Source organism: Zeus faber (genome assembly GCF_960531495.2).
Source record: "Zeus faber genome assembly, chromosome: 1".
Taxonomy (NCBI): domain Eukaryota; kingdom Metazoa; phylum Chordata; class Actinopteri; order Zeiformes; family Zeidae; genus Zeus; species Zeus faber.
The window spans coordinates 24750301-24763500 of record NC_137193.1 but is presented as its reverse complement, the minus strand read 5'-3'; the positions used below and the strand labels follow the sequence as shown (position 1 = coordinate 24763500).

General features: G+C 45.1%; 2 protein-coding genes across 2 annotated transcripts in view; one reads left to right on the top strand and one right to left on the bottom strand.

Annotated features, from left to right (window-relative positions):
- Positions 1-2891, bottom strand: part of hepacam2 (HEPACAM family member 2) — a gene marked incomplete at its 5' end in the record, with an annotated part of 25448 nt that extends 22557 nt beyond the window's left edge. Inside the window, one exon of the mRNA XM_080018174.1 lies at positions 2819-2891. Coding sequence (XP_079874300.1) covers positions 2819-2891 — 73 coding nt within the window. The remainder of the gene's footprint in view (positions 1-2818) is intronic.
- cdk6 (cyclin dependent kinase 6) overlaps positions 1595-13200 on the top strand; it is a 31163-nt gene continuing 19557 nt past the window's right edge. Inside the window, exons 1-4 of the mRNA XM_080006944.1 lie at positions 1595-1884; positions 2889-3279; positions 6406-6541; positions 12131-12298. Coding sequence (XP_079863070.1) covers positions 3056-3279; positions 6406-6541; positions 12131-12298 — 528 coding nt within the window. The 5' untranslated portion in view covers positions 1595-1884; positions 2889-3055. The remainder of the gene's footprint in view (positions 1885-2888; positions 3280-6405; positions 6542-12130; positions 12299-13200) is intronic.

Here is a 13200-nt window from a genome sequence, read left to right as displayed (position 1 = left end):
TAATGTTTTATTTTCTAACTAAATTTCACAAAGCTAAACCGTGAGGCTTTAAAGATAAAGATAATAACATATATTATCGATATATAAAGATAATAAAAAATATGGTTAGAATTTGTGAAGGACAAAGTTGACAAAGTTTTGCAAAATTGTTTCCACATAAATGATTTCGTTTGAAATAATTCGCTTTTTAGAAGTCGTGAAAATCCTTGATTAATTTGAATATGCCTCATATGCCAAACTAGTTTTTAGTTTAGTTTAAAAATGTATTGCATAGACACAGTATGTGGAGAACATATAAAGACATACATTTTATTCTCATTATTATTTATATGAATGTATTATGATTAATAATATTGTTATAATATTCGTTTTTATTCCTTTTTTTACTATGCATTTTTATATGTCATTTTTATACATCCATCAGTCTGCATCCTCCGTGCAGCAACACCTTGGAACATGACCACCAGAGAAGAGGCACCAGAAGCAGACCTCTCCCTGACACAGATCAAGGCATCAGGCCTTGAACCTGACCTCAGCGCCAGGCAGAGGCCCGTCATGTCACTTCACACGCTGGTGCATTGTTAATGGAGGGGGGGCTGTCAGTGGCTGGGGAGAGAGATAGTGTGGCCATCCCATTTTGACACAGAGACAAGAAAAGACCCAGAGAGGACTCTGAATGGTGAAGAAGCAATAGTAAGCAGAGCGACTATGGGAATAATTCTGTCACAATTCACAAATAATACAAATAAATAAATGCAAATACAAAAAGATGGAAAAATACTAGTGATAGAAAAACAACGAGAAACATACGTATATAAAAAAAACTAGATCTGCCTCCTGAATTAAAAAAGTGTCAACGATTAAAAAAAAATGACAAATTTGAAAATGTTTAATCGTAAATAAATGATGCTACATTTATTGACAAATCACAAGCAATGCCTTATTTATAGAAATGTATTCATAACCTCTATTTGTTTCATTTTGTTTGTTTGGGTTTGTCTTTTTAAATCTCAACGCAAATGTGTGGAGTTAAGAATTTATTTGTGGATGGAGAAACATATTTATGTATTTTTGCATTGAGGAACGTTCATGCAGATTTGCAGATCGCGCGTGTCTATTCGTCTTTTTGCCATTTGTATTCGTATTTACTTGATCCTATAGATGTTTCGCGGAATTGTGACACAGAATTCCTTCCGTGAGGGAGAGCCGGAGGAGGAGGAGGAGGCGGAGGAGGAGGAGGAGGAGGAGGCGGCGGCGGCGCGGCCTTTGTAGTGGGGAGGAATGCGGAAACGTCCCCGCTCCGTGTCAAACCCCTCTGAAGGGGGTCAGGCCGCATTCAGCCAGCGTGGGAACGCCACGCAGGGACGGAGCTCACCGCTCACGCACGCACGCACGCACGCACGCACGCACACACACACACACACACAGGGCGCTGCAACATAAACCGGGACGTATGAAAAAAAACCAAAACTATATGGAAAGAGAAAGGGAGCGCGCAGAAGAGTGCGGCGCGGCGGAGGGTCGACCACCGCTCCGTGCCTTTGTCCTCTGACCTCCCCCCCCCCCCCCCCCCCCCCGCCCCCCCGCCCCCGAAAGACGCGGTCGCCGCCGCGCGCCGGGGCTTCTGTGCGTGCGCGGCTGCGTGCGCGGGCGGAGCACGCCCCCTCCCCTGCCTCAGTGCCCGAGCCGCGGCGGTGGCGCGGCAGTCTGCAGGATGGGGGATTAGAGGCCGCACCGAGCAGCTACCTGTGTGGCCCCCCGCATGAGACGCGAGGCGCTGAGGCTCCCGGAGACTTTGTTCCGACCTGCGTGCCGAGGGACCATGTTTCCGCAGCGCTTCATCGGACGCGCCGACGCGACTTTTTCTTGACAACGCAAAACCAGGTAATGAGCGCGTGTTTTTGCTTGTTAATTTCACATTTTAGTGTCTGGGGCGGATGTTAAATGGGATTTGGTGGGGGTTTTTTTTTTAAATAGCGACGTTAAATATCCCGAAGCCAGCGTCTTCAATAATGTTTTTTTTGTTATTTTATGTACAATATCAACTGAGACGCTGTTAAATTAAAGGAAAATTAACAAAAGCGAATAAACTCAAAGAAAATGTCACCATAATATTTATTAAAATTGGTTTCACGTGTTGCAATAGTTGGGTTTTGGTAAAGGCATTTTTAAAGCGCTTAAATGGACTGTTGCTGTGCGAACTTTAGACAATGCCGCCAGTAGACAGCCACGTGCTCCCAGTTTGCGTCTTTTGCAACAGAAAGTTTGATTAAAGGGACAGAGATCATAGTTTGGCTCTCTGTTGTTCACCTAAAAACTAAAGTTAAAATAATTGAGGTCTGTGTTGTGTTTATTTTTTATTTATGCGTTGCATGTGTGTATGTGTGTATATATATATATATATATATATATATATATATATATATATATATATATATATATGTATATGTATATGTATATATGTGTATATATATATATATACACACACACACACATATATATATATAATATATTTCCCGCAATGTAAAAAAAAAAAATAATAATAAACAACTGGTATGTTATGATACATTAAAAGAAAAACAAACATCTGGTAAATAAAGGTGAAATGAATGTTTTATTATTATTATTATTACTATAATAATTATTATTATTTTGCGTTATTCTGTGTTGAAGGTAGGAGGACATAAGCGTAAGAGGAGGAGGAGGAGGAGGAGGAGGAGGAGGAGTGGATTGAAAGTTTGGGACGCATCGGGTCTCTTGTGTTGTGTTTGATAGTCGGAATAAAAAAAACCAAAATGACAGCTTTGCTGCCGCCTACCTGGACCGCCGTCTGACCCAAACGGACACAGACGGTGACTCTTCGCGCCCCTGTCTCCTTGTTTATCCAGGCATTAACACGTGCCAGCTCCTCTCTGCGAAGATGTCTTTGTGAAAAAAAAAAAAAACCAAAAAAAAACTGACTCGTCACACTCCGCCGGGATTCCCCCACAATATTTTTAGCTGCAAAAAAAAAAAAAAAAACGCAAAAAAAAAAAAAAAACAACCGTCAGCAACAATGGACAAAGAGACTATTGCTACTGATTATGAGCCCGTCGCCGAGATTGGCGAGGGCGCTTATGGAAAAGTGTACAAAGCCAGGGATCTGAAGAACGGGGGACGCTTCGTAGCACTGAAGAGAGTCCGGGTGCAGACGGAGGAGGAAGGGATGCCGCTCTCCACCATACGCGAGGTGGCGGTACTGAGGCAGCTGGAGGCCTTCGAGCACCCCAATGTGGTCAGGTAAGCCAGGAGGAGAGGTGGCCCACTAGCCGTGTGTGTGTGTGTGTGTGTGTGTGTTGGAGTTGTCCTTTCCCCTGATGGTTTAGGGTGATCGACATGTGACCCCCCTTTTCAATATGTGAATGGAATCATTCAGTGCGTAGACCTTCCATTGAGAGCGGCCTGTCTGGAGGAAGTACCATCTGCACTTTTGTGATTGTCTAGGCTTCCTATGAGATAGATGGGACAGCAGTGGTTTTTCTAAACGTTCAGCCTGCCCTGGAGTGGAGATGGGATGATGACGACGACGACGACGACAGAGAGAGCGTTCTTTTTGTTTTTTCGGAATTGATTGCTCACTTCAGGACAGGGGCTGTCAAAGGCACAGCCCAGGGAAGGGTGTCACAGGATGGAAAATGTCATTTTAAGCTTTTTAAAAGGCAAACTTTCTTTGCCGGGAAGAGTATCCAAGAGGGCGGCATTGGTCGTGCGCACGCACAAACCTCCGACCACGGTTAGACAAAAAGTAATCCCGCCCACATTGCGTTTTTGACCAATCTGGCCCTTGACCTAAAATGGGTGTCACTCCCCTGCTCTAGGAGGGGTGCGCACACACAGAGGCCACTGGATTTCACTTTTACATGAGTTAAATGGCAGTCAGTCGCCCAGCCGCTGCGTCATACACCATTACGGCCCAAGGTCTGACCTTGGTGCTTGTTTGGTCAAGGAGTATTGAGTGCTTTTGGGGGGTGATGACGAAGGTCAAAAAAGATTTGCTGAGAGGATGACCGGTGCCCTTCTGCTTCCAACCTCAATGCCCTCATGCATCAGCGAATATAGCGTGTGATGAAGAACCTTTTATCGCTAATGGATTTCATGACTTTGAGCATATTCTTTTAACATCGCTAAATTTTAATTTCATTTCACAGCCTTTAATTTCCCAGCCTCAAGGCCTCACATGCCGTTCAAGTCATGCAGCATGGCTGAGGCGGGCTAGGTCAGCAAGGTGCATTGTGGGCCATCTGTGAAACTCCAGGCAACCCCTGGATGTTTGTAATGAGAGCCATTATTCATTCCATATGTTCAGTGTCTGATGAGAGCCTCCATTGTGGCTCAACAATCAGGCTGTGAGGGGTGTTTAACCCCAGCGCTTCAAGAGGAGGGTGCAATCTATTCTCAGACATAATAATACCTTGAAATAATCCAGCTCGTTTGCTTTGTTGCTGATCTTCAGGAGTGTGATTACATGGTGTTGGTGCCGTTGCACTAGGCTTGGTGGGGGAGCAATATTTGGAGGATTCTGTTTTACATCCTTCTTTGGTTGCAGTTGATTAACCAGTTGTGATTTGAGTCAGTTTATGTACTTCATATAGTAACACAAGGTGATACAGCGTGGAGTACTCTGTACCATGGCTGAATCCTCTTTCATCAGAGTCTAGAGATGATCATCAACTTAGAATGATAGTTTTCCTTTCCTTCTTCTGTTTTGTAATCATTTTATCCGTCAAAGACGTGTAGGCGTGAACGTACCACCCTTGACACCTAGCACCGCCATAACTCTTGAGATTACCTCATGAATGTTTTGTAGGAAGTGGACCTCACTGGCTGTTATTATACCATTGGAGAGGCCACATTCATGTCAATGGAATTCCACCCTGGTTCTCTTAGCGTGCACCGTTGCCATGATGAGAAACACTGCCTTTGCACCAGCGGCAGATAGGCCCTGCTAGGGTTACCATGGAGCATCAGGGGTTGTCATGACACTGGGTGAGGAATGCTGGTTCTAGTCTTTGAAGAGGACATACTGGATGGCTTTTTTTGCAGCTTTTCACCAGCGCCTGCCTTGGCGGCTCTGCTGACATAATCTGGATTCTTGGTCTAAGGTTATTGCCCAGTGAACACCACTGTAAATCTTTTGGCTTTCACCTATTGGATCTCCAAGGGCTTTGCATGGATGTAATGGAAATTGTCAAAGGTTGCCGGAGTCATAAATTAGTTATCAGCATGTAAAGAGGCAGATATTAAACTTGAAAGCTATTTTCAATAAAATGAAAACTCTCGTACTCTTAGGAACACGGTTCGAGATTTCAGTTCTTGGACTCATATTAAGGAGTAACGTCCTGTAATGGTCCGATTTGGTTTTGCACCAACCTTTTATGATTGGCTCTTAACTTTTAGGATTTAATGGCGTAACATTGACTTACATTCCATATTCTTATCGTGATGGTGATGTGTCACTGAAATATGGTGAATGGACTGCATTTATATAGCGCTTTTCTAGTCTAGCGACTACTCAAAGTGCTTTACAACACGTGCCTCACATTCACACATTTATACATCGATGGCAGCGTGTGCAAGGCACACACCTGCGCAAAGGAGAGCAGTTAGGGGTTCAATGTCAAGGAGTGCTCAAGGACACTTTGACATGCTACCAGGAGGAGCCGGGGATCAAACAACAAACCCTGTGGTCACTGGACGCCCCCAATATACTGAGATTTCCCAGTTGCCAAAATCTTGATGAGTCACATGAAAGCCCTTGTGTTTAACAGAGTGCGGCTGAATCCCAGGATCGAAGAAAAAAACAGGTCTAAACAGATGACACTTCCATAAATTGTAGCAACAAATTTTAAGTCTTGCTCAACTTGCTTATCTGTTACAATCAGGCGTTCACATTGGGTTATACTGCATATAACATATTGTTACCTTTCATTTTTACCTGTTTGAAGTAATAAATTGGGATGGTTTCAATACAATACAATACAGTCACTTTCATGAATTTATAAGAATTATATTAAATTTGGATTATTGCTGTTGGCATTTTAGATTATTATTTTAGCTGCCTTTATTGTCATGATCCTAAATGTTTGGTATTTAGCAATAATATCTCACTTCACTGGTTCCAAATGCTGTATATATACTTATAACTTATATACTTATATAACTTATATAATTATATAATGTAATCCTTTTTAAAATGAGACTGAAAAAAAGTATTGCCTGTTAACCTGACTTGGTTCTTGCAAAAGGCATTGCCTTTCCGCAACTTGAGAAGTGATTTGGGTGAATGAAGTGCTCAATTTTGGGGTTTGGCCTGCATCACCGGTGGAATCATCTATATGGATTCTCAAGCTCCTTCTTTCATTGCAGGTTGTTTGATGTGTGCACCGTGTCTCGAACTGACCGCGAGACCAAACTCACCCTGGTCTTTGAGCATGTGGACCAGGATCTGACCACGTACCTGGAGAAGGCCCCGGACCCTGGGGTACCTCCTGAAACCATCAAGGCAAGTACATCCTGCACCCAGAGCAGTCTGCTTCAAATGTGAGCTATCAGTAGTTGCCATGAGTGGCTGTTTTACACTTTAGTGCCTGGAATGGAGCATATAGATTCTTCTATTGATTTATGTGAAATATGACAATAAAAGGTCCAGTTTTTTTCTACTATGGATTGCATATTTTAGACCAGGATAATTTCTTCCTGTTACCAAGGGAGTATTCTTGGCTGAGGTCAGCCAGAGACAGGGGATGGAGTGGCGTTCCCTCCAACATCAGAGGTACCGGGGCGTTTTCGAGCAGCTGGGCTACAAATTAGAGGCCTCTTGCCTTCTCTATTTTAACTGCCCTCCCTCTTTTTCTCTCTCAGTTTACACTGTTTAGCAGATATTGAGAAAGAGTGTGTGTGTGTGTGTGTGTGTGTGTGTGTGTGTGTGTGTGTGTGTGTGTGTGTGTGTGTGTGTCTGTGGTTTTGTGTGCCTTTTCAACCTGACAAAGATCCCTGTGTGGATAAAAGTGTTTATAGTGTATTTGCTGTATATGCAGAGGTCTATAAATTAATCTCAAGCCTGGTTGTGTGTGTGTGTGTGTGTCTGTGTGTCTGTGTGTGTGGGAGACGCACATGCATATGGTTAAGAGGACATTTTATCATATACATAATGCCATTTTTCGGAGCACAATTACATAATATAATTTCACAGTAATAATGACTGTCAGTAAATACCATTGTGTGAGGAGACGTTCTTGGAGAAAATGCTATATAGAGGTGTGTGCTTAATTTTTTTTATAAAGAACTGAAAACAACCTTATTCTTAAATGTCATCAAATTTAATCTCATTCATATTTTTCTATTATCTGTTTCACATAAAATCTCCCAGGTCTTCAGCCATTTGTTGAGTTGGTAGATGACTGTCTCTAATCCTTCCCCTCTCACTCTCACTTAACATCCATACGGTTGGACTCACGTGGGGACAAAAGAATAATGATGGTGAGGCAATATGACACAGGCACCATCCCCATTTACTTCCAGGAGAGTGGACACTACTCCGTAACCCCCAAAGTGCCCCCTTGTTACCCCCGCTTACACACAGACCCTATCCAACAACTTAATTTACCCTCCCTGAGAACAGATGCCACCACATTGTGGGTGCCCACCCAGCTGTCTACCCTTTAACCCTGTGAATATCCAGCCAACTGTAGATGACCCCCTCTCTCCCCCAGTGGACTGTTCTAAATTTGGTGTACTTGAGCTGAAAAAAATACAACCTTTCCTCACAATCAGGGGGGTATTCCCTAAAGGTCACTAGGATTAGGATAGCGTGGTTTACGTAAGCAGCAACTGGCGGTTGGAGCTAAGCCGGTTCTCTAAACGCCGCTTAGAGCTCAACCAGTCTGACTGAGTGAGGTCTGTATCAGATGGAGATAGTAAGTACACGCTCTCGATATTTAAAGGATCAACTAATTAGCTGAACGCATACAGGATCAATGCAGAACGCGCCGTTTCCTTCACATTTACAAAGCAAGAATTACTGATGGACCCCTATTTAAACAATATTCAAACATTTAAACACATGATTATTAATATCTAAAGCATCTGTCTTTTTATTAAAGACAGAAACGAATCCTTGCAATCTATTACCAAATGCATAAACATGATCCGCACGTTCCAACACTTGTTTTGATGTGCCTCGCACTTTGGTTTCCGGGAATATAATTGTGGTGTGTGGTTTGAGCAGCCACACCTAACCTGGATCTAGGTGATGGGGGATCCAGGATCAGAGTGGCTGTATACCTGTTGGTCTTACGAGCAACAGATAAAACCTCCATCCCCACACACACTCAGGAGAGGAGCCCAGTCATGACACATCTCCATCTGCTCCTGGCCTTATACCAACTAGCCCGCTCTCTTCAATAATCTGGCGTCGACAACCTTGTCCTTGAAAACGCCACTTGGGTGGCGTGTGGTATGCGAAACTGCCACAATAATAAATACTCAATCTCCAAACAAAACTGTCGATCGTTAAAAAGCGTAATCCAATGCATTTGCACCACAGTTAAGGGCTGATTGCTGCTTCATAGGCTGCAAGTTACAAATATAGTTTATTTTGAAAGGTGATTCTATACCTTTCATGAAGAGGTTATTCTGGCACCCTAAATGGGAATATTCTACGGAGAACGCAGCTCCTTCATCAATCGGCCAGTCACTTGTGTTTGCCTTAATAAGAAAATGTTGTAATACACTATGTGTGTGTGTGCATGTGTGTGTGTGTGTGTGTGTGTGTGTGTGTGTGTGTGTGTGTGTGTGTGTGTGTGTGTGTGTGTGTGTGTGTGTGTGTGTGTGTATGCTCATCTCATTCCAATGGCGTCTACTGACCCCTGTCCACCGCCAAAAGCGTGTATAATGGCCATAGGGCGTCAGAACTGGAGCATGGAGCAATGGAAGAAGGTGGCTTGGTCTGATGAATCACATTTTCTTCTACATCATGTGGATGGCCGGGTGCGTGTGCGTTGTTTACCTGGGGAAGAGATGGCACCAGGATGCACTATGGGAAGAAGGCAAGCTGGCGGAGGCAGTGTGATGCTCTGGGCAATGTTTTGCTGGGAAACCTTGTGTCCTGGCATTCATGTGGATGTTCATGTGGATTCATGAGGCGTATGTTGCCGTGGTTGCCTGGCCGCCATCTTTTCTAGCGGGATCTTAGGAAACATCTTATGCGGCAGGTTAGTCAGGCTAGCGGGATTTATCCTCGCTTACAGCGTATGCGACCTTTAAGGAATACACCACTGGTCCTTTATTACTTGTTTACCAAATCCAAAGCACCATTCACTCCCACCAAAACAACCCTAACTCCTGCCATGGAGGCCAGAACTGCCACTCTCTGAAACCGGTCCATCAAGTGCGCCAGACAACCCACCTTGGGCGAGCCTGTCCACCTCTTCCCCCACCCTCTGCCACCAGCTCACCCTTCCTCAGCGTCCAGACCCACCACATGCTCATTGATGAAAGGGGCCCTCCTCCAGGAATCAAATGAGCTGGAAGGACATCAAGCGGCCGCGCTGTCCCAGCCTCAGTGCTCCTTGGACGGGCCAGCGCTTGGGTCTCACCCACGCTCCTCCTACACCGCCACCCTCCAAGCCTCCTGAACTCTATTCTCCAGCCCCATAAAGAGAGAGGTTAATGAAGCATGGGGAGGGAATTACACTAACGCTAACCGGCAGATGTCCCACATTGTGCCTTGCTACAATAAACAATATGGCCGACTCTGGTATATTAGCATTAGAAAAGGAGGCGCACTCCGAAAGCCATGTTTTGACGGCATCTTGCAGTGGGCAGACTACTTTAAAAAAAAGATATATATATATATATATATTGGTCCTCTTGCTTTTTATGGGTCATATCTGTTGTTTTTCTGTGTGATTTGGTGTTTGCTACTAGCCGTGCATATTCTCGGGGCCTCTGTTTGAAGTGCTGCCAGCTGAAGACAGTTGGGTGTTGGGCAACCCATTCGGCTGTTGGTGGAACCGTGTTTAGTTAGTCCTACATGGCGAAAAAGAGTCCTCCATAATAGGGTATCGGCAACTTTCATTTCTCAATGAAATGATCATTGTCGAATCTGTCAGTCTCATTTCTCTTGACATATTGGGGTCCATTACTGGTCAGCCAGCTGTAAGGAGTAATTGAAACGTAAGGGGAGATGGCACCGAGGCCAAGGGGGCCAAGGTTGTTTGTTTGTGTGTTTTGTCCAAGAGTCACACTTCTGAGATAATTAGGGTTTTGTAGGAAATGCTGCTGAAAGGAAGCATGGTGAAATGGCTATTTAAAGCAGAGAGGAACTGGGGTGTTGCTATTGTGTCAGACCCCCCCCGCCCCAAAAAAACTGCCTGCTTCTCTTCTACGGCCCTATCTGTCTGTTGGCTTGCGAGCTAGGTCATGGCTGAATGAAGATGTAGAAAGGAAGGCCTGCTTACGCACACAGCCTGCCCTTAGATGGAGGACACACACGTTAACACACACACACACAAACACACACACACCCACACACACAGACTTGCACATAAAAAACATTTAAAGGTAGTGGATGTTCATACGCTTATAAGGCAGATGTGATCAAAAACTTACACGAAGCACACACACATTTTCTTTACATATGTGCGCGCGCACACACACACACACACACACACACACACACACACACGTACAATGCCATCTCCCCACTATTCTGTAGGGTCATCCTGTCACCTCCCCTATAGCTTGCACAGCGGCCAGGCCCGCGCTGTTTGCTAATGTTTTCTGCTTGAGTGTGCAGCCCCCTTGTTTCAGCTCTTTGAATCACTCACCAGCTGGTAGGCCAGTGAATAGAGCTGTGGGCTCAGGTCCATGTCACTTGTGAGGTCTTGGCGGAGGGTTTGGGGGTGTCGGCGTTTGTGTAGGGGGGGCTGGGGCTGGGTGAGGGGGCAGGCAGTTGTGGGGCGGTGGGAGTATAGAGACTTGGATGTTCCATGACCTCGAAAGCAGAGCAATGCGTCCCTGCGTTTCTCCATGGTGTTGTGCTTGTGTGTGTGTGTGTGTGTGTGTGTGTGTGTGTGTTCCTCCCCAGTTCCCTTTCCTATGTCTTCCCCTGTCCCTCTGCGCCCTCTCCTTTTCCTCTTATCTGCCCACATATCTCTTCCCATCTGCATGCTGCCTCCACTCCCACTATCTCACTGCCGCCAGTTGAGTTCTGGGGTGGTCGGCAGATGGAGGAAATGGTCATGGAGGCTCCAGTACTGCAGCCCACCCTGCCTAAGTCCATATTCCCCCATCTGTTGCCCTCGCCCAAGAACAATTAATACATCCAAATTATTATAAGTTAACCCAAGTTATCTAGAATCATCTATGCACTTGAAGCTGACTTTTTGCGATAATTGCATAAACAGTTTGAAAAGTCTGATCTGGGTCAGCACAGTTCACTGCAGTCCACTATATGAGCACTGTGTCATGGATACAATGCCCTATGGCTGTTTCTGAGGTCAGTTCTTGGGCATAGAAAGAGTGGGGGCTCCAATTAGCTATAGCTAGACAGCCGCAGAGAACACAGCTCTCACTCTCTCTCTCTGTCTCTCTCTCTGTCTCTCTCTCCCTCGCTCTCTCTCCCTCCTCTCTCTCTCTCTCTCTCTCTCTTTGTCAGTCTCTCTCTCTCTGTCTCCCTCTCTCTCTCTCTCGCTCATATCAAACATCTGCCACAGTTGGCTAAAGGAGACGCAGACTTCAACTAGTTAACTCTCTCCATACCACGATGTTCCAGCCATTTTGCCTTTTTTGAGATGTGGCTCCTCAGGAATCTCGGTGAACTCTCTTTTCTGCCCTTGTGGGCCCCTGGTTAGACGTAGCCACACGTTTTTCGAAGATAGCGCGGAAGAGGCTGAACGTGTTACATGTAGTTTAATACGGCGTCACAGTTACTTGTTGAAGTGTCAAGCAAATATCCCCATCAGTTCCACATTCGCCAGATGAAGGTGGGCTTCCCCAATCACAGCCTCACTCGATTTCATGCCACGTCTTCTGTGATGTTTGAGTTGAATGAATGAATTGAGTTAACCTACGATGCCATTTCTCACAGGACATGATGTATCAGCTGCTACAGGGACTGGACTTCCTTCACTCCCACCGCGTGGTTCACCGGGACCTGAAGCCTCAGAACATCCTGGTCACCAGCGGAGGGCAGATCAAATTGGCCGACTTCGGTCTGGCGCGCATCTACAGCTTTCAGATGGCTCTGACCTCTGTGGTGAGTAGCGAATCATACGCGATTAACTATCAAGCATTTTGAGGCTAGCATCTTTGCGTCTCCTCATAGGTAGTGGGTACTAAAAAGTAGATTCTTACTCCGGTTCCAACTTTAAAACTTAATGATGAATTGTCAAATAACGTGCTCTCTCATCCATAATGTATAGGCAGTGGCAAACTCCAAGAAACACCCACTATGGCTTACCTGAATAGTACTGCAACCTTTTTTAGCTCTTGAGTTGAGCCTAGTTTTGTGGTCCTCTGTTTAAGCCTCTTTTTCCCACTGTGACATAGTCCTTTACACCAGCCATTGAAATAACAAATAGCTTAGCTATGTATTGGGATTCTTGTTCATGTAAGGATCTTTCATATGGCCTTATCTTCTGTCAGTCTAATCCAAATACAACAAAAGCCTTTCATCAGGGACAAAAGAGGGTAGCTGTAAGCTCTTCCTTCACAACTCTAATCTCACCCACTTGTTTTCTCTTACTCTGTTCCTTTTCTCCTCTTTTTACTACAGTTTCGTTTTTTGATCTCTCTTATTGACTGATGGTCTCTCGTTTCACACAAGTATGTATAACTAACTTATGAAGATTGCTCTGCGAGACGGCATCTGGGTAAAAGGTAAAAACTGTGTATTTGTGTGCATGGGCTTGCGTGTGCATGTGTATGTGTAAGTACATGCTGGTCTGACTCTGCATTCCCATTAGGTGGTTCGGATGAACCCAGACAAACACACAAACACACACACACACACACACACACGCAAATATAGACCTCCCCCCGCTGCCGCCGCCGCCACAGACCAGCCTTGTGGGGCACCAGCGGATAGCCTGGCAGCGCCTGGCTAAATGATACAGCCCCTAGATGTAAAGTGAGATCCAAGGGGCCCTCGTGGCCCAT